Genomic DNA, 19,090 nt, shown 5'->3' on the forward strand with positions numbered 1-19,090 from the left:
GGTTTTAGCCTTTTTTGTAATTATTGCTTAGGACTTTTGAAAATGTACTTACACCCATGTGCCTGTGGGCAATGGATGCATCTTATAAAATGTTACAGCAATGATTGTAAGCTTCCCTTATTCAGTCTAAATATGTAGTGGTTACACTGCACACAAGTATAGTATTAGTAATTTGTGACTGTTTTCCTCCATTTGCTAAGGCCCAGTAGGTAGATCAGGGCAGAGGTTTCCTAACACATGCACACACCCCTTTTAGAGCCAAGGGAAACATTTGGAAATTTTAGAAACTGTTGCGGGCACCACAAAATACCCATTTCACAGAAGAAAAACTGGCGGTGCTCAGAACCAACCCCACAAACAGGCAAAACCTCCAACCAAAAAGACAGACAAAAGCAGGTAACCCTTGCAAGCCAAAAAGCAATGATTTTAAGAAACTGGGACAGAAGATTTTGGCAGGTGCCAAGGGAGGTTTTGAGTGTGATGTTGGGGATTCCAGGGTTAGTGGTTATGGTGCATATGGTGCAGCTATGTGATATAGCTAAGAATATATTCCGTCACACCTCTGTGATTAATGCAGCAGTTTTCTTGAAGAAGGAGAACCAGATCTGTCATCCGCTTTTAAGTCACCTCAGTTTTAATGAGTGCATGAGCTTTTAGCCAATAGCTGAGAACTGAAAAAGATGAGCATTTGCCCCTCCCTCCCACAATTTGTATTGGACATCCATCCATTTAAAAGATGTAGCCACAGAAACAGGAACAGCCCTTTGTTTTTGTTGTTTAACATAAATGGGACCAAACCCCATACAAAACATCCAAACACCAACCTGGCGGGGAGTGGAGTTGCTGTTTTAGGAGGCAGCCCAGCACAGAATCAAGGGAAAATATTTCAAATTCCTCAAGCACCAGGAGCAATTTTCAAGGTGCCTAGGATTCTTCCAGCCACACAACACAAATCTGCTGCTGTGGTGCATTAAGAAAGGATGCACAGGGTCACCCTGCAAGGATCACTTACTCACCCTCTGCACACACTCTCTAACAAAATCACTGAGATTATCTGCTGGTGCATCATTGGTCATTAGCCAAGTAGGTGAGGCTCATTTGACAACAACAAGCAACCTAGCCTTTAGTTTCATAAACACAGTCCTGCAAAACACTCTACCAATAGAGAGGCAACAGGCTCCTTCTGTTCCAACTTTGAAATGCCTGCTGAAAGCTTTTCTATTTCATCAGGCTTTTTCAGGCACTTAAGAATACAACTTTTAAATGGTTTTATGTTAAATTTGATGTTGATTTGTTTAAAAGTTTGTAAAATTAATTGGCAACAAAAAACAACAACACCTTTCCACAATAGTTCTCTGATTTCAAAAACATTACATGGGATTTATTGTATCGGTTTTATGTAAAGTTGCTGTGAACTGTTTTGATATTTTCTTTAAGATTTAGCAGTATATAAATGTTTTTTTAGCTACATTAATGTTCTTAACATTTTCCGATCATTCCCGATCATGTAAAATTGAATTAAAGCATACTAATCAAGGGCTACTCACTAGCCAGTCTAAACATTACTGATACCAAACAGAGATCACTTTCAAATCACCCTCACTGCAGCTGTTATTTCATGGTAGACAGATAGTGTACAGCAGCTACCTCATGCAGCCTGGTGATTTTCTCTGTACCAGTGGAAGCATCTGAAAGTGCTATGTGCCATTGCGGTGGAGGGGGGAAATCACACCAGCTATATCATGACCTTTTACTTTCAGTAGCTTATCACTGCCGGTAATAGATGCCACATAGAGCAATTAACAGTAGTCCTTTCTTACTTAATTGTACACATGTAGACAGTTTTGCCAACAAACAAGGGTGTAAAACCATCTCACAGAAATTGCAGATTTAACACCTTAGCTGTTTTTTGTTTTTTAACACATGGCAAGTGTTATAAGCATGGTTCTCACTGTGCGTCCACCCCCCCTTAAATTTCTGTCTCATTCTTTCTCCAAAAGAAGTGCAGAGTGGCAAACAACCAAGCCATATAATACAAAAAAGCTGGCCGCCTTATCTTTTAATGCTTCTAAGACTTTAATAGATGCCTTGTTCAATTTGTACTCTTTCACAGAATGGTATTTCATAATTAGTAACACAGGTTAGACAACAGAGGTAGGGGAGGCATTAAAGAGTGCAGGATCATGCTGAAACCAAAACATCCATAAAATCTGGGCGTGGCTCACCCACTTGAGATCTGGCAGGTGATCTCAAGTCTAACAGGGTTAGCAAAATGAGAAGATTGAAAAGGTAGACAAGAGGTAGAGTGAGCAGAATGACTGAACCCTCACCAAATGCTGGCACTTCCCTCTGACATCGCCAGTCTAGTCGTGGCAGCTGTGCTCAGAAAAGCTTCTCATCTGTGTGACCTACACTCGTACAAAGAGGCCAATTTTGAGCCCGTCTACATTACTGCAGACCCACTTGGGGGTGAGGAGGGAACGGGGAAGCAACTCAACAGAAGTGAGGGCCTTCTGTCACAGACAATTCAGAGTTACTGCAAAACCTAACTTCCACATGCTCACTTCAGTAATGCACTGAAATCATTGCTTTGCTTTGTTTTCTTGTGGGCACAGATTTACTCCCACACACGCACACAACATGTAGAATGAGCAGCAAAAGCAGTGAAGATTAAAGAGCATCTGCTGCGAGACTCATCAGATCACAGCAGAGGGAGAAAGCTTTTACCTCCAGCTGCTGCAGAGGAAACCTATAATCATAGTTTGTTACTGGATGCTACCGAATCTGTGGCCAGTTTAACTGGAAACAGAGAAACAAGGACTGGGGCATACACTAGCAAGCTGGATAGTCATGCTCAGCAGCGGGAAAGGGGAAGAGAGAATGTAGACAGATTACTTCCATTACCAGCAGTGCCATGGAGAATAAGTAAACAACCCAGCCTGCCACTTTGTATAAGTAATTCTTGCACAACCAACCACAAAACTGAACAACATAACAATGTAGCACAAAAGAAAGAAAACATTAAATACCTTGACTTTGCCTGAAAGTGAATTGAATGGTACAAACTTTCCCTTTAAGAAACAATATTTTTTGGAGTTTTACAGGTCTGTGCCATTGCTGTTGTTTTTTAAAAAGCCTTCAGAAGTTATCAGTGAGGGAACTACCTAGTTTGAGACTGATGGAACCTGATGTGTTCCCGAATGCTCAGGGAGATTTTGCAGCAGGGGAAGCTGGCCATTCTGCTCTCGCTATGCAATGCAAAGATGAAATGGGCAGCCGACACAATTGCCGACTCCTTGGCATTCTGGGGAACTTCAGACTAAGGAAGCATGCTGGACGAAGATGAGAGCACAAATCTCACTCCAAAGCCAACTAAACACTGGCTAGTGCAGGTACACAGCCCAGCCCTGTGGTGCTTCTGGGCCCAGCTCTGTCAATGGAGGCCCCGGTAGCCCTAGTGGCTAGAAGCGCCTTTTACCAGCTGCACCAGCTATGACCACCCCTGGAGAGCTTGGCCACAGAAGTTCAGGCAGTGGTGGCTTTGAAACTAGATTACTACAATGAAGAAGAAGAAGAAGAAGACGAAGACGAAGACGAAGAAGAAGAAGAAGAAGAGGAGGAGGAGGAGTAGTTTGGATTTGATATCCCGCTTTATCACTCCCCTTCAGGAGTCTCAAAGCAGCTAGCATTCTCTTTTCCCTTCCTCCCCCACAACAAACACTCTGTAAGGTAAGTGGGGCTGAGAGATTTCAAAGAAGTGTGACTGGCCCAAGGTCACCCAGCAGCTGCATGTGGAGGAGCAGGGAATCAAACCCGGTTCACCAGATTGTGAGTCCACCGCTCTTAACCACTACACCACACTGGCCCTTTATGAGGAGCTTCCCAAGACCCCATCAGCATATAGAACCTGACTTGTTACTGGGCCACATTCTAGGCATCACTATCTGTATTTAAAACTGTATTGTGACCAGTTTACTTGCAGGATTGCCCTACCTATGGATGCCCCCTTGAACACTTTGATCTGCAGCACTGTTACTGTTCCAGGTGCCACATAATACTCATTCCAAGCTTGCAATAAATTGGGCTTCTAGGCTGTTGCATCTACACTTAGGAACTGCCTTCCTCTAGACTGTATTCTTTTTGGTGCCTGCTTGAAATATTTTTGTTTAGGACAAGCCTATCCAGACATGTAGAAGTAGTATTAGAAACTTAAACATATAATCTAATTGCCAAATGGCACCTTAGACCTAGGTTATGGTTGCCACAATGGAATGTCTAGGTGGTTTGGGGGGGGTTGCAATGAGATTTGTTGTTGTTGTTTTCATTTCTACACTGCTTTATATTTTAAAGAAAATACATCAAAGTGGTTTGCAACACATTAAAACATCAAATAAAACAATCTAGAATAAAACAAATTCAAAGGAAACTATTTCAGGTCCTTCTGTAAGTGACATTTTGCTTTCTCCAGTCATCAACCTGGCATCCAGAGATCTCCATGTGGTTGCAATTGGACCCACACCAGTCACAAAATGCACCTGGTGCCTGGCTAATTTCTAACATTGCAAAGAAGTTACATGTGTCTACTCTAATCTACTTAGAAGTTTTATTAAAACAAGCAATATATGAATTTTGTTAAATATATTTCCCCCCCCCTTAATTGCAAAGCTTTCGTGAAGATGGGCAATTACTGAGTTAGTGCTCTGCATTAAGTAATTACAGCAGTTGTTGAAATCTGAAGTACGCCACACTCATTGCAGCTACTTTTAAAGCACTTGGGATTAACAAGAGAGAGAGAGATACTAATGATGTACAGAATGAAATCTCAAGTCGCATTCCAAGAAGGAAAGGTCTGCACTCCCTTCCTACCACTAATCTACACATTGTTGTCCACACAAATCTGGAGGCGGCAAACATTTGAAGAGAAGAAGTGTGTATGTGGACTATTTGGGGAAGGGGAATAGTTCAGTGGTAAAACATTTGAAAGCTCCTAGGTTTAATCCCTGGCATCTCCAGGTATGGTTGGGAGAGACTCCCTAGCTGAAACCCTGGAGAGCATCTTCCAGTCAGTATCAACAATACCAAGTAAGATGCACCAAAAGTATAACAGTATGGTTCCTAAGAGATTACCTGAGATAATGGCAGAGGATGTATTTCAATTTTTGTAAGAATGCAAATACATGATGCTAAGCAGTTCTGTATAAACATGAAAACCTATTTGGGAGAGGGAAGAATTCAACACAGGGGTCACACAGGAAAAATGCAATGAACCTCCCACTAATTCTCATATAAGCTGGTCCTACTGGGCTATGGACATTTCTAGTTGTGTCCCTTATACGCCCACCCATCCTCGCAACCCATCCCTTCCCTCATTAAATCCACCATTTAAGCCCACATTTTCCAGCTGGGTCTTGTACCGTACACATTGGTTTCACTACAAGGACAGATGAAAATCCCTATTGTACTGTTGAGAATAAGGTTTTTGCCAAAGTATGTCTACACATTGCAAGAAAACAAGTGTTACTGGAAGCACTTGGGTGTAACTGAGTGCAGGCCTGCACCCTGTTGATTTAAGGCGTTTTCAAACCAGGTTTTCCACTCCAAATTTATAGAGGAAAGGCTGTCATAAAACATTGTGACAGGGAAGAAAGACATGACGTGACAGCTAAATCCAGAGTTTCGTCAGGTTTTTGAAGACCTGCACTTCTGTCTATCTGGCTTAGCATCAGAGGTGTGCCTCAAGTGTCTTCAAATTGCTTTGGAGGATCTTAGGATGGAGTTTACTTACCTAACTTTGAGGCCACCTGGTACCATACGTCACATACAAAAAGAAAGAAAGCAGTGAACACTATAAAATGTTCACAATAAAAGAAACAGAAATGTCAGCAAGATATAAAAACCCTACACTACTTCACAAGGTTGTTGTGAAGATATAAATGAAAAGGAAAAGAAGCACCTTGAGACACTTGGAGGAAAGATGGGTTGTAAATGCTAAAAACAAAAGCAGGTGATAAAAATTCTCTGAGTACAGTGGTACCTCGGGTTACATATGCTTCAGGTTACATACGCTTCAGGTTACAGACTCCACTAACCCAGAAATAGTACCTCGGATTAAGAACTTTGCTTAAGGATGAGAACAGAAATCATGCTCTGGCAGCGCGGCGGCAGCGGGAGGCCCCATTAGCTAAAGCTTCAGGTTAAGAACAGTTTCAGGTTAAGTACGGACCTCTGGAACGAATTAAGTACTTAACCCGAGGTACCACTGTAGTTCCCAACATCAAGCCTTCCCAAAGGCTTGGATTAAAGTTCCTTGATGGAGACTGCCGGGTCATTGGTCAGCCTGCAGTCTAAACTGTAGGCATTTACACTCCTTTTGACAGTGCGTCCATAATTTAAGAAGACTGCAGAAAAGTATAAAATTAAAGAAGTTGTTAGACCCATTTAGCCACTACAGTGCAATTTATTATTATTATTTTTTAAATGCATGTTAATAATCCAAGTGCTCTTTCAGCTAAGCAGTCTGAAGAGCCTCAAGGAACAATGAAAATATTCTGATCATATTAGCTTACAATAAGAGGAACAAAAAGTAACATGCAAACAGGGGCGGGTGGGTGCTTGAGGCAGGCCTTCAAATTCAGTCAGAAGGCTATGCAGAGCAAGTAAACAGGCGAGCATCTTTATATCTCTGTGCTTCTACCTCCATGCTGCTATTCTAGCCCCTCCATCCCATTTTTTCCCCTCCCACCCAGTTTTCAGGGTGCTTTCCCTCAGTCAGCATTCTACAGGCACTGGGCTTACTCAATACCCATGAGGATGTTTGGAGGGAATATCCTCCCTGCTGCAGCCATCCATGCTTTTGTAGGGTTTGTATCTCTGAATATATCAGGGGTATCCCATGCCTGCTCCTGCCTCCCATTTGTGCAAGTGCGCTGCAATTCAGGCTACCTAAACAATGGCATTCAGATAACTGAATCAGAATTAGAGTATTGTATTTGTTTTAGAACATTGCAAGTATTTTTTTAAAAAACCAAGTTTAGCTTGAAATATAAAAACAAAATCATCACAAGTATTAAAAATGAGAAATTTAAGGAGGTGATGTACCAATTCATATTTTAAACTGAAAATTCAAATACCTATATATATGTTGCTGCCATCATAAGAACACAAGAAGAGTTGACTGGATCGGACCACCTAATCCAGCATATTGTTTTCTCACGCAACTGTGCAAAACCTTGAAGCAACTTGCGCTATCCTCGCTTCATTGCAACCCCTAGCTAAAAAACTTGCTTTCAAATTGACACTATCACATGGCTGAATCAGGACCAATTGTAAATCGCCTCACATTTAGTGTGGGAACAGGACACAGTAACATCCTGTAAGAACAGAAGCCAAAAGGTGACTAATCACCTGTGAAAACAACGTTAGGGACTGTTAAGGCATCAACAAGGCATGAGACACGAGATATTCTCTTGTGGGTCCTGGGGATAGTTGAGAAACTACGCAAGCAGTATTGTCAGAAACATTTACATCCCAAAAAGCGCTGCCGTTCACAGTCCACACAACAAGTCCAGAAAGCAGTCTGAAGGCATATAACACAGTTCCACTACTACTGGAACTAAAATGGAACAATGTTGTTTTGTTTTTTGTCCCATGCAGTTACTTGCTTAAGTAAGAATTGAATTAGTGGGAAGAATGCCTTGCCCACCACAGGTGTACCCTTTCGAAAGACTGACTTCATGACAGTGGAGAGGCAGGCACTGACAACCCACACAGGATCCCCTTCCTCCACCACAGGAAAATTCCTTGGAGGAAGAGCAATATATACGGAAGCATTGCAGGAACCTCAATTATCCAGTTTCACATATGTCTGGCCTTGCTCATGGTACAGTATCACCTGCATACCTTAGCTGACTTGAAGCCATGCCATGCCTTAAAACCTGCTGTTCCAGAGAATCTAGATATTTCAAAAGAGAATGTTCAGGCAACAAGCCATCCACTTCAGCGATAAAACTTGCTGGGTGGAAAGAAAATCTATTATTATTATTATTATTATTATTATTATTATTATTATTAGGAGCATAAGTAAATGTCAGTTCCATTATGTATTCACAATCCTCCAAATGCCATTTAGTTTCTTTCTGTCTCTCTCGCTCTCTCACACACACCCTACATTGTAATCTCTCAGGGAAAGGCATGAATTGCATTAAAGTCTCAAGGCTCGCAAACGAAAACACATTGTTTCTTGCCTAACTGTGATTAGCCTTCCCCTTTATACTAAACTGCTAAGGCAGCCTTCTAGAACCTGTTTTGGATCCCAGCTTCCATCAGCCCTTAGCCAGAATCGTCAATGGTCAGGACTGGGGAGGGGGGGCAGCTGTAGACCAGAACATCCAAAGGACAGCAGGTTGAAAAAGACTGCTTCTGTTATATATTTCCTGAAAGGAAATAGCTATAAAAACATGCACACTGCATTGCCCCCACAGATTGCTTGATCTGTTCTTCCTACACATAATCAGGGTGGCAAAGAGATTTCCATTAAGCTTTGGAAGTTTTCCCCTATCAGGACAGGTGTGTGGGGTTATTGTTTTCTGTCTCTACTATACATTGCATTCCCCCCCCCCTTATTTGCACAAGTTATCAAATGTTCAGAGAACAAATTTAGGCGGCCCTTCAATGTTTTCACACCTTGGGCAATTTCTTTATTTATTAAGACCATATCTATACTATGGAATTGCAGAGTTCTGGACGTTGGATCTGAGAGCCAAACTACACCTGATGTTGATAAATCTGTTAGCTATGAATCCACAATTGCAAGCCATCCTGCTGGCAATGACAACAACTGAGAAAGACAAAGATGTGTTCCTGGTAGTCACTTGCTAGACTGAAAAGGCCCTGCAATGAGTGAGCACCAACTGAGCACCCACTGCTGACAGCAGCACCAAGGCATCTACTGCTGATCATAGGGTTATCTGACATAGCTGATATCTGGGAAGGCACTCACTTCACTATATTTTATGCCTTCTTAAATGCATTTTCAGTGGTGGTCCCCGGTTTGTGGAATGCTCTCCTTAGGGAGATGCACCCATCTTTATCATCAGTAACTTTCAGGAGAAACTTGAAAACATTCCTCTTTACCCAGGCATTTGATAGCTAAAGAATACTGTTCCTGGCAACACTAAGACCACTGAGTGGAATCATATTTTTAACTCTATGCTTTTAGAATGTTTCAGACTTACTGGTTTTAGAGTGCTTGTAATTGTAGTGGGGTTTTCTAAAAAATATCTTCGTTTTTAAATTGTGGGTAACCCTGGGCTCCTTCGGGAGGAACGGCAGGATATAAAATTCAATAAATAATAATAAATACTAGAAGGTGCAAAACAAAGACCATTGTTAAAAATGAAAATATGTACACTCAGATGTTTGGTAAACTGCACAAAATGTTATTTAGACCAGAGAGAGGTATTGGCAGAGGTGAGATAGATAGATAGATATATCATCACAGTGCCAGTAAATAAAAGGTTTTAGTAAAGCTTTATTTTAATGGAACCACATTTCTTTTGTTTACATAGAAATTTCTATCCTGCCCTTCTTACTACCTATGGACTACTCAAAGCAGCTCAAAACAGGGGTTAGCAAAACCCCTGGTAGATTGGGATCTATTGACAGATATCTAGGAGACTGGCAAAAGTTTCTGACTTCCAATTCTTTAACAACGAAGCTCTCCCAACCCCCATGCCCAACTAGGTTTATGAAAATGAAAGTTCAGGGGTCGGAAGGAGAATCAAGAGTAGGACCTTCATGTGAAAAATGTTGTGAGCTCATTTCTGGTACTGATCATACATTTAAGGGCTGAGCATGTGCTCAGAGGCAGCTTGGTTCTAATTCTTTGAATCAGGTCCACCCAGTCAAGCCTCTATTTTGCAGCTGCCACTGGCTGAGCCACAGTAAAACAAAACAAAATAGAACCCTCAAGTGTTAAAGCCTGCCAGTTCCTGCCTTACAACCCTTGGAAATCACAATATTCCCTAAAACAATTTCAACGGAAGCAAGGGCCACAGATAAAATGCAACCTTTATTTACCAGCTGGTGGTTATTTTTCTTTGGCTGTGGGGAGAAGCAAGTGGAATGCTGGAATGTGACCTGGGTTCAAGCCCTAGAAACACTTCCTGGATCTGACATGTTACTAACCATACATCACTGGGCACTGCTCTTGCAAGGGCAGATGAAAATGAATGAATGAACGATTGATTGAATGAAAGAAGGAAAGAAGGAAAGAAGGAAAGAAGGAAAGAAGGAAAGAAGGAAAGAAGGAAGGAAGGAAGGAAAGAAAGAAAGAAAGAAAGAAAGAAAGAAAGAAAGAAAGAAAGAAAGAAAGAAAGAAAGAAACACTTTTGTTGAATTCAGAAAACACACCAAGCCATACTTTGTGGTAACTATAGACTAGAAACACATACAACAAGTTCACTCCCCTGACCAGGATGCAGCATCTCTGCAAAAAGAGTGACGACTAACTCCTTTGCTCATGTGGACATCACACCAAAGTCCCTTCATGTCTTACTCATCTGAAGTGGGCTCCTCACATAAAAGAAGCCTCAGGCTGTGCATGTTGATGTCTGCGTAGGGGGAGTCAGTGTCTACACGCAAAGGCTTGCACACATTCAGAAACCCTATGGGCCACACACAACTAAGTCCTACTCAGAGTAGACCCACTGAAAGCAACAAACCTAAGTTAGTCATGTCCATCAAGAGAAGAAGAAGAAGAGTAGTTTTCAGTTTGATATCCCGCTTTATCACTACTGAAGGAGTCTCAAAGCGACTAACATTCTCCTTTTCCCTTCCTCCCCCACAACAAACTCTCTGTGAGGTGAGTGGGGCTGAGAGACTTCAAAGAAGTGTGACTAGCCCAAGGTCACCCAGCAGCTGCATGTGGAGGAGCTTCAATTGGTCTACTGTGAGAAGGACTAGCACTGAATACCACCCTGCATGATCAGGAGCCCAGAATGAGTGAGTGCCTGTGTGTGTAGACAGGCTTCCCCCATGAAGACATTCACACAATGCATGGATAGAGGTGTGTGTGGGCAGATAGCAATGTGACTTGGGGGCAGTAGTCCTGCTTTGCTGTGCCTACTACTCATACAGTCCCTTTCACCCAAGTAACTTCTGAAGGGGGCTTGAATCAGAGTTGGCAAAAACCATGGTTTGAAAACAACTTCAAACCATAGCTTCTTATTCTGGTTTGGTGATCACTCATAAGCCTTCCCCCCACCCTAGTTCAGACATCCACTTCGAACCAGTTATACTTTCTTAACCATGTTTTGCTCTGAGCAGAGTCACTGTAAACTGAGAGTACAATAGAAATAAGGTTAGTTCTTTAGAAGACCAAATATAGGAGCTGAAGGTATTGTATTTCTTAAAGGAAAAGTTCAAGAATGGAAAGACAAACATGTTTATCACTTTTAAGAAGCATGTTGTCAGGTTCAATGACTTTACCCAGACAAACAAACTGACAGACCACAGCATGATATTTGAGCATGAAGCAGCTACAAACACACACACACACACACACACACACACACACACACACAATGGCTCAGTTATTTGGCATATGACTCGCACAAAGGTCTGCACCCATGAAGCTGTGCCTTTGAATCCTGGAAGAAGGCAATCTAAGAAGACTGGGGTTTTCTAATGAAGTTCCCTTTCCAGAGGGGAAGCACAAACTGTATAGGGCAGAGGCATAGCTCAGTGAAAGAGCAATGTGATCTCCAGTAAAATAATATCAGAGAGCAGGACTAGGAAATGCCTATTTTTCTAGAAAAATAGGTGCCGGTACGCACCATGAAGTTGTTACAACAAGTGCTACATTTTTAACAACCAAAAAAGAGGTGCTGGTACTGTGTACCCTTAAATACCCCCTGGAGGGAAGCACTGAGAATACCATTTTCTAAGATTTTGAAAAGCCAGTACTAGAGAGAGTTGATTGGTCTTCTTATTACAGAATGTTTGATTCCAAATCAATGCACAGGCAGTGAAGTAGTATACTGTATATATCATTCCCACGGAATTCATCTAACCTGATTTAATTCAAGACAGTTCCTTATATCCTAGATGGAATGAATCATCACACAGAATACTTCAAGTCCTCTGACAATTTATAGGTGCTAAAGTCCTTTGCCCCTAGGGTACGGGTTCTAAGAGTGGAAATAGCAAAAGGAAACAAACAACACTCATCCTATAAATTGAGAATTGATAATTCTCAGTCTTTCTTCTTCAAAAGTGGCCTACCTACCAAAAGCGATGATTCTGCTCCATTCTAGTAGCTACTTGAACCAAAGGATGCACTCCAGGCTTGCACTCCTAAGCAGCTAAAAAGCTCAGTATGGAAAAGCAGACTTCCACATCTCTTACAGCAGGGATGTTGGAATTACCTAGATATTGCTGGACTCCAACTTGCAGCAGCAGCCAGTGCAGCCAACGGTCAGGGATAATGGGACCTGAAAGTCCAGCAGTATCCCATCCCTGTCTTATAGAATCAGGAACCATTGCTATAAACCAAATGTGGCTCAGAATACACACCTGTCTTCATTATATTGTTTCCAGTGGGATGCAGATTCATATGCACATCGAAATGCCCATTAGTATTTTGACACAACTACCCACGCATAAATGGTGGGGAGGGTTCTTAAGCATGACCAGAGCTGGAAAAGGGGGATGTTTTCTCCAAGTGTCACGCATGCTGATTCAGCAGACATGCTTGTACATCACATGGAAACTTTTACCAAAATCCAGTAGCTAAAACAGCAAGCGGCAGCTTTCCTCAAGTTGAATTCTCCACCTATGCTTCTTTCAGGTTACTCTCTCAGGTCCTTGCCTGTTCTGTCCTTCTATTTCAGCCTCTGTCCTCTGTGCAGCTTGTCACTTAGCTTCCCTGTATCCCAGTTCTCAGACATACCCTGTGTTACCACTTTAATCTAGGCATACCGAAAACCTTCTCTTCCCTCACAGAAACTGGACTGCAAAGGGCTTAGTTCCCCAAGAAACCACAGCAACTCAGCCAGTCAGTACCACAGGCTGTTCACCACCACAAATGTAGATGCAGTGGCACTTGATTCATAAACTTTTACAGTGAAAGGGGAAGTATCTACTGGTACATTAAGGGGGGGAAACAGTGGCAGAAGGAGACTTACTTGAGGCCATAAAAATGCTTTCTGCCCATATCTTAAATCCATCTAAAGACCCTTTTCAGAACCACTGGTAAAAGCAGCACATATCAATACCATTGCTGCATCTATGGATTATATCACTCACTTATAATGAGGCCTCACTACAGACTTACCCCAAGTATTTCAGAAGAGATGCAAGGTAATTCGAGTTGACATGGTTAAGTTTTAGTCACAGGGTCTGCTTTATTTATACTGTGTGTGTTTTTAAAACATAAAATAACCCACTCACGATCTTTTTATTTGGGCAGGCTAACACAACCCCCCTCCAAAAAAACAGCAAAAAAAAGAAAAAAAGCAGGAGACTAGGAATTTATAAAACAATGTTTGCAATAGTTCCTGTGTAACGGGTATGGTTTACATGGTCTTCTCCATCACATTGTAAATCCAAATGTTCTATTTTTCATGGTGAACCTGTGCATGGGCCAGTTCAACGTCTATAAGTGGCCACCCTCATGACTACATTAATTGAACACAATACCACAATTGCAGAAATTTCCATCTCCACAGTAATACCTGCAAATGGAAGGTTAGTTCCAGCACTACTTTAGTGGGAATTCACCTTTAAGTATTAAGGGGGGGATCCAGAAATTAATTTACATCAGGAAGACAGGGGCTACCCAACAAGAGCCCAGTACCACTTTCACTATTCTCCTTTATCTTGGGTCCTAAGTTTGCTCCTCATTTATTCTTTCCTGACAAGATGCTATTCTAAAATCTCATTCGTACCTGGCTGTGAAGCAGGACAGTTTTTTGTTGTTTTTTTTAAACAAGGCAAACAGGCCATCACACAAATGGAAAAGCAGGTCTTGCAAGACTTGAGACTTAGGGCTGTGTTGGCAAGAAAGGCTGGCGCCCAGGCAGAGACAGCTGTTTTTCAGGTCCCTTTCCCTACCTAGCCAGCTCCTTTCCCCACACTTTCTCCTCTTGTCCAATGTGGTTCCATCCCAAACTAGCGAGCGGTGGGGGGGGGGGGCTTTTGCTAGCGCGCTCTGACAGAAGCCCATGCGCCAAAGAGACCACCTTCGGAATGTATTGATGCCGTCGTAAGAACGGGGGTCACGACACACTCCTTCCGAGTAAACCAGTCACCCGCGCTGGTAGGTGGCTCGAGAAGAGCACTAAGAGCGGAACTCCCCCCCCCCCCCGCGAAGTTCAGAAGTTTCAGAAACGGCACTGATTTCAATGGGCCACCTCCCCCCCCCCCACTGCTGCTAATGGTTGCTCCCAGTCCCAGCCGAGGTGAAGGAACCTCTCGCGGACTCTTTCACCTTTAGGGTCGGGGGGGGGGAGAGGCGAGAGCGGCGCTCCATTCCTGACCCACCTGCGAAAATGAACCTCTCCCCACACACACACCCCAACGGCGACCCGGCCGTCTCTTCGCCCCCTCTCTCGCTCACCTTCGGCAGCTCTCGGAGCTGGTTGGCGTCGAGCAGGAGCTCTTCGAGGCTGCGGCTGTAGCGGTAGATTTCCTCGGGCACGGCGGCCAGCGAGCAGTGGCGCTTGTCGATAATCTCCACATGACGGTTGCACCGCCACAGCGGGATGCAATGAAACATAGCAGCAAAGGCGGCGGCAACCCTCTGCCTGCCTCCCGCAGCCCAACCCTCGGCAAGCTGCGCGAGGCTCGCGCGGCCACTCGGGGCAGCGCCTCAGCCTCCCCGCGGCCCCCTGCCCGGCTCGGCTTCCAGTTCCAGCGCCAGGCGCGCGAGAGCGAGGCTTCTTTCGCCCTCGGCGAGCGAGCGAGCGAGCGCGGGGAGAGAGAGGAGAGCAGCGCGGAGGGGGGCGGCTCCAAACCCGGCCCTTAGCAACCCTCGCCGCCGACGCCGGCTCCCCAGGCACGTCGCCTTCGCTGGTCTGCCAGCCGCCGCCTTCGAGGCCGCCCTCGCCTTCTCCTCTCTCCTCAGCAAGTCCCGGAGGAGGAGGAGGAGGAGGCGGCAGCCGCTCCTGCAAACATTCGCCTGGGACAGGAGAAAACTCTTTCCTGCCGCTCCAGACTACTACGCGCAGAAAAGAAAAGAAACAGAAAACCTTCCTGCTGCTTTTGTCTCTTATTGGGCCTCCGCTGTCCAATCAGTGTCCCCCAGTTCTCCCAAGGAGCCCGGCTCGCTCGTCGCTCAGGCTGCAGAGGCAGCAGCAGCAGCACCTTTCTTCATTCCTGCGCCTGACCCGGAACACTCGCTGGCTCTGCGCTCTGGCTCCCTCCCTCCTTCCCTTCCTCCGTCGCGCTCTCCCTCTCCCTCCTCTCCCTCCCTCGCTCTTCCCAAGCTGACATCACCAGCCGCTGGTCCCTCCCCTTCTCCCTCGCTGGGACTCTGGGATCTGACCCCGAGGTGCTGCGTGCGACACCCAAGCAAGGGAGAAGGGAGAAAGAACAAGCCCCTCGCCTCCGTCGGCTGCGGGGAGAAAATCCCGGGGACAGGGAGAAAGTGTGCTGAAAAGAAGAAGGAATGATTCCCCCCCTCCCCCGCGCTTCTCCCAAAGTTTCCTGGCCAGGGGTAGCTCAATCGATAGAGCAGGAGACTACTCTTAATGTCAGGGTCCTGGGCTTTGAGCTCCATGTTGGGCAGAAGATTCCTGCATTGCAGGACGTTGGACTAGATGACCCTCGTGGTCCCTTGCACCCGGTGCCGGGTTTACCTATAAGCTAAATAAGCTATAGCTTAGGGCCCCACTCTCTTGGGGGGGCCCAAATAATTTAAAGGGGGGGACTTGATGTACATTTCCAAAATATAAGATAAACAAATAAAATAAAACCTACATACAGCAACAGTGCTTTGTGTTGTGTAGGCTCCTATTTGTTATGTGCAAATGGCTTTACATACCTATTAGGTCTGTAAATTACCATATAGCATATAATCAACACAAAAAACAGCGACAATTTGTTGTTGACAAAGGACAGCTGGTATAAAGGGCCCCATTACCTTCAGTAGCTTAGGGTCTCATCAAACCTAAATCCGGCCCTGCTTCCACCTCTGTGATTCCTCTTTTGTGGAGAAAGATTCCACCAGTGGCGTGTGGACTAAGGGGACTAGGCTAGTTCCCTAAATATTCCCAGTACATTAGAGTATTAAAGTCTGGCACCTCCTTCCCCAAGTCTAGGATGCTTCTGCCCAGCTTAGGGAGGGAAGTGTGATGCTGACACCTGCAGTGTCACATGCTAGCAACGTTGACTGACACACACACACACACACCCGTCGCCATCGCAGGCTGGCGCTTCTGGCCCTAACTGTTCCCCTACAAAATAAAAATTTCACCACTGGATTCCACGCACATGGCATCCCAGCCAGCCCCCTCCACACTCAAAGTCAGGGAATCAAATGCATTCTGCAAGGCACAGCACCCTTCTCTGCCAACCGTACTTGGAATTAAGTTGCACAAAGGAGAGCCGCCCTGCCCTACTATGAGACTTGCTTTTTCCTTTATCATAGATGAGGAGTCTCAGGTGCTCCAGTTGTCAGCAGCAGCCAGCAGGGCCACATCTGGAGTGCCGCTTCATTGGGGTGGGTTAGGCTGAGACCAAGGGGCCACCAGTTATGTCCAGGCTTGGTAGTAAAAAAATAAAACCCCTCTAGCCAGAAGAAATATAGTAAAAGTACCTCTGTGCTCACCAGTATTAAAGAGACAGGTTTCTAGGAAAGATGGTGTGGCTCCTACACAAGCCTGAGTCCCTACATGTATCTAGAAATGCAACGCCATCCCCACCTCCCCAGCAAATATGCATAATTAGAGAACACAAGCTGTCTTGCCCAAAACTCCCGACTCCGCCCCCAACTTTCACACTCTTCACGTTAACAATACTTAAAATAAAAAAACCCCTCAAAGAAAAAATCTTTTTCAACTCTCTTGCCATAGATATAATCTTCATTCCATGACCAGACCAACATCACCAAATAAGCTTTGCAACTGAACAGGGATTTGAACTTGAGTTTCTCCAGTCCAATGGGACGTGGGTGGTGCTGTGGTTTAAACCACAGAGCCTAGGGCTGGCAGATCAGAAGGTCGGCAGTTCGAATTCCCACGCCAGGGTGAGTCCCTGCTCCTGCCGACCTAGCAGTTTGAAAGCACACCAAAAGTGCAAGTAGATAAATAGGTACCGCTTTGGCAGGAAGGTAAATGGTGTTTCCGTGTGCTGCTCTGGTTTCTCCAGAAGTGACTTAGTCATGCTGGCCACATGACCCAGAAAAACTGTCTGTGGATAAACATCGGCTCCCTCGGCCAATAAAGCGAGATGAACGCCGCAACCCCAGAGTCGTCCGTGACTGGACCTAATGGTCAGGGGTACCCTTACCTTTACCTTTTACCTTCTCCAGTCCAAGTCGAAGGCATAAGCAGCTACAGCACACACCCTCTTCAAAGGAATTTAAGCAGTATCACTGTGTGTTACATGCTTGTACCATACATATCTAAAGAATGCATACCGTCCCTCTCAAAATCTGATTTGTTGCATATCTAATTTGCATGCACCTCTTTTTCAAGGTATTTCTTAGTCAGCATCCTGTGTTGGTGATATGATAGCCAGAGCTTCCCATATCTGGAAGTACTCACAGACCTGTCTTAATGAGGTCCCTCAAAGTAATTGCATTGGCAGAAGCTCATCAACACCTCATAGTCTGTTTGAGCTACAGACCTTGAAACTCATGTCTGTTGTCAAAGTGTTGCACAGGGGGCTTCTAGGTCCTAATAAAAATGTGGCTGGGATTAGGATTAGTGCAGGCATGCCTCCATGCTCTGCTATCACATTGTCATATGACTCATGCAAGGCCTTGTGCAGTGCGATTGCACCAGGTTAGCTGCAACGCACTGACTCATTGCAGAAGTGTCTATGTCTATATCCTATTGCATATAACGAGTCTCTGCCAACGAACAGCTAAAACGACATGATGGCATGGAACATTCCACTGCTAAGGAAAGTAAACAGCTTTGCCGTCTAGCAAATATGAGGGAAATGAACGCTGTCAGTTCATCTGGGGGATGGCTGAGGACTGCATATGGAAGTTAAGGGAGAAGTTGCCCAAAAGGAATAAGAAAGAAGACCCTGAAGGATAAGTAGATAGAGAATGAGGCTCCTTGCATATTGCTCCACCATTCCCAGAGGGGACTTGGGCACATCTCCTCTGTAAATTAAGCTGCATCCTAATTGCTTCTGGGTGGCGGGAGGCATGAGTGAATCAGACAGCGTTAACCTTCACTTTTGGTGCTTATATTGACTCCTGTTAGGTGAATTTAATTATCGTACGTCCACATTTTAGGTAGTTTAGGTCGGCCCACATTCTCAGAAGGAAGGACATACTGCAGCTTTGTTTATTCCTCCCTTTGCCCTTGATGCACCCATTTCCTACCCTTGACATGTCCCTAAAGTGTGACATTTCCTAAAGTTATTTATCCAAAAGTAAGGCTGAAATCCTATACACAATTTTCTGGGGGTAAGTTATGATGAATTCACTGGAGCTTACTTCTGAGTGTACATGTACAGGATTGCACTATAAATCTCCCTGAGTTCCATGGGGTGTGCTTTGAATTGCAGTACCAGTAAGATTTTTATTAGTTTCAATTAACCAGGATAAAGTTCTATATCTTCTTTATATTTCTAACAATGTATGCATTGAAAAATGTAAGGAATAATAAAAGGAAAGAAGAAGAAAAAATTCCCAGTAGGGTATGTATACACTTTTTGTTTTTGTGTTCCTCCAAGTACTGAAAAACAAAAACAAACAAACACAAAAATCAGTCACAAATCCCTCGAGACTGAGCTGATCTCCTTATAGATAAAATGAGGCAGCCCAATTCTCAGCTTGCTATCTGAAAGCTGTGGGAGAGGAATGGGCATAATCTCAGCCATCACCTGCCCTTTGTGGAAAATTGTTAGAAGA

At 44.3% G+C, this 19,090-nt stretch overlaps 2 protein-coding genes across 2 annotated transcripts in view; one reads left to right on the forward strand and one right to left on the reverse strand.

The window, feature by feature from the left end:
* LRRC1 (leucine rich repeat containing 1) overlaps positions 1-15,430 on the reverse strand; it is a 62,758-nt gene extending 47,328 nt beyond the window's left edge. The window contains exon 1 of the mRNA XM_081906316.1: positions 14,618-15,430. Coding sequence (XP_081762442.1) covers positions 14,618-14,776 — 159 coding nt within the window. The 5' untranslated portion in view covers positions 14,777-15,430. The remainder of the gene's footprint in view (positions 1-14,617) is intronic.
* ELOVL5 (ELOVL fatty acid elongase 5) overlaps positions 1-19,090 on the forward strand; it is a 214,622-nt gene that overhangs the window by 2,839 nt on the left and 192,693 nt on the right. The gene's annotated exons all lie outside the window — the stretch shown is intronic.

This window comes from Podarcis melisellensis (genome assembly GCF_964234715.1).
Source record: "Podarcis melisellensis genome assembly, chromosome: 3".
NCBI classification, from domain to species: Eukaryota; Metazoa; Chordata; class Lepidosauria; order Squamata; family Lacertidae; genus Podarcis; species Podarcis melisellensis.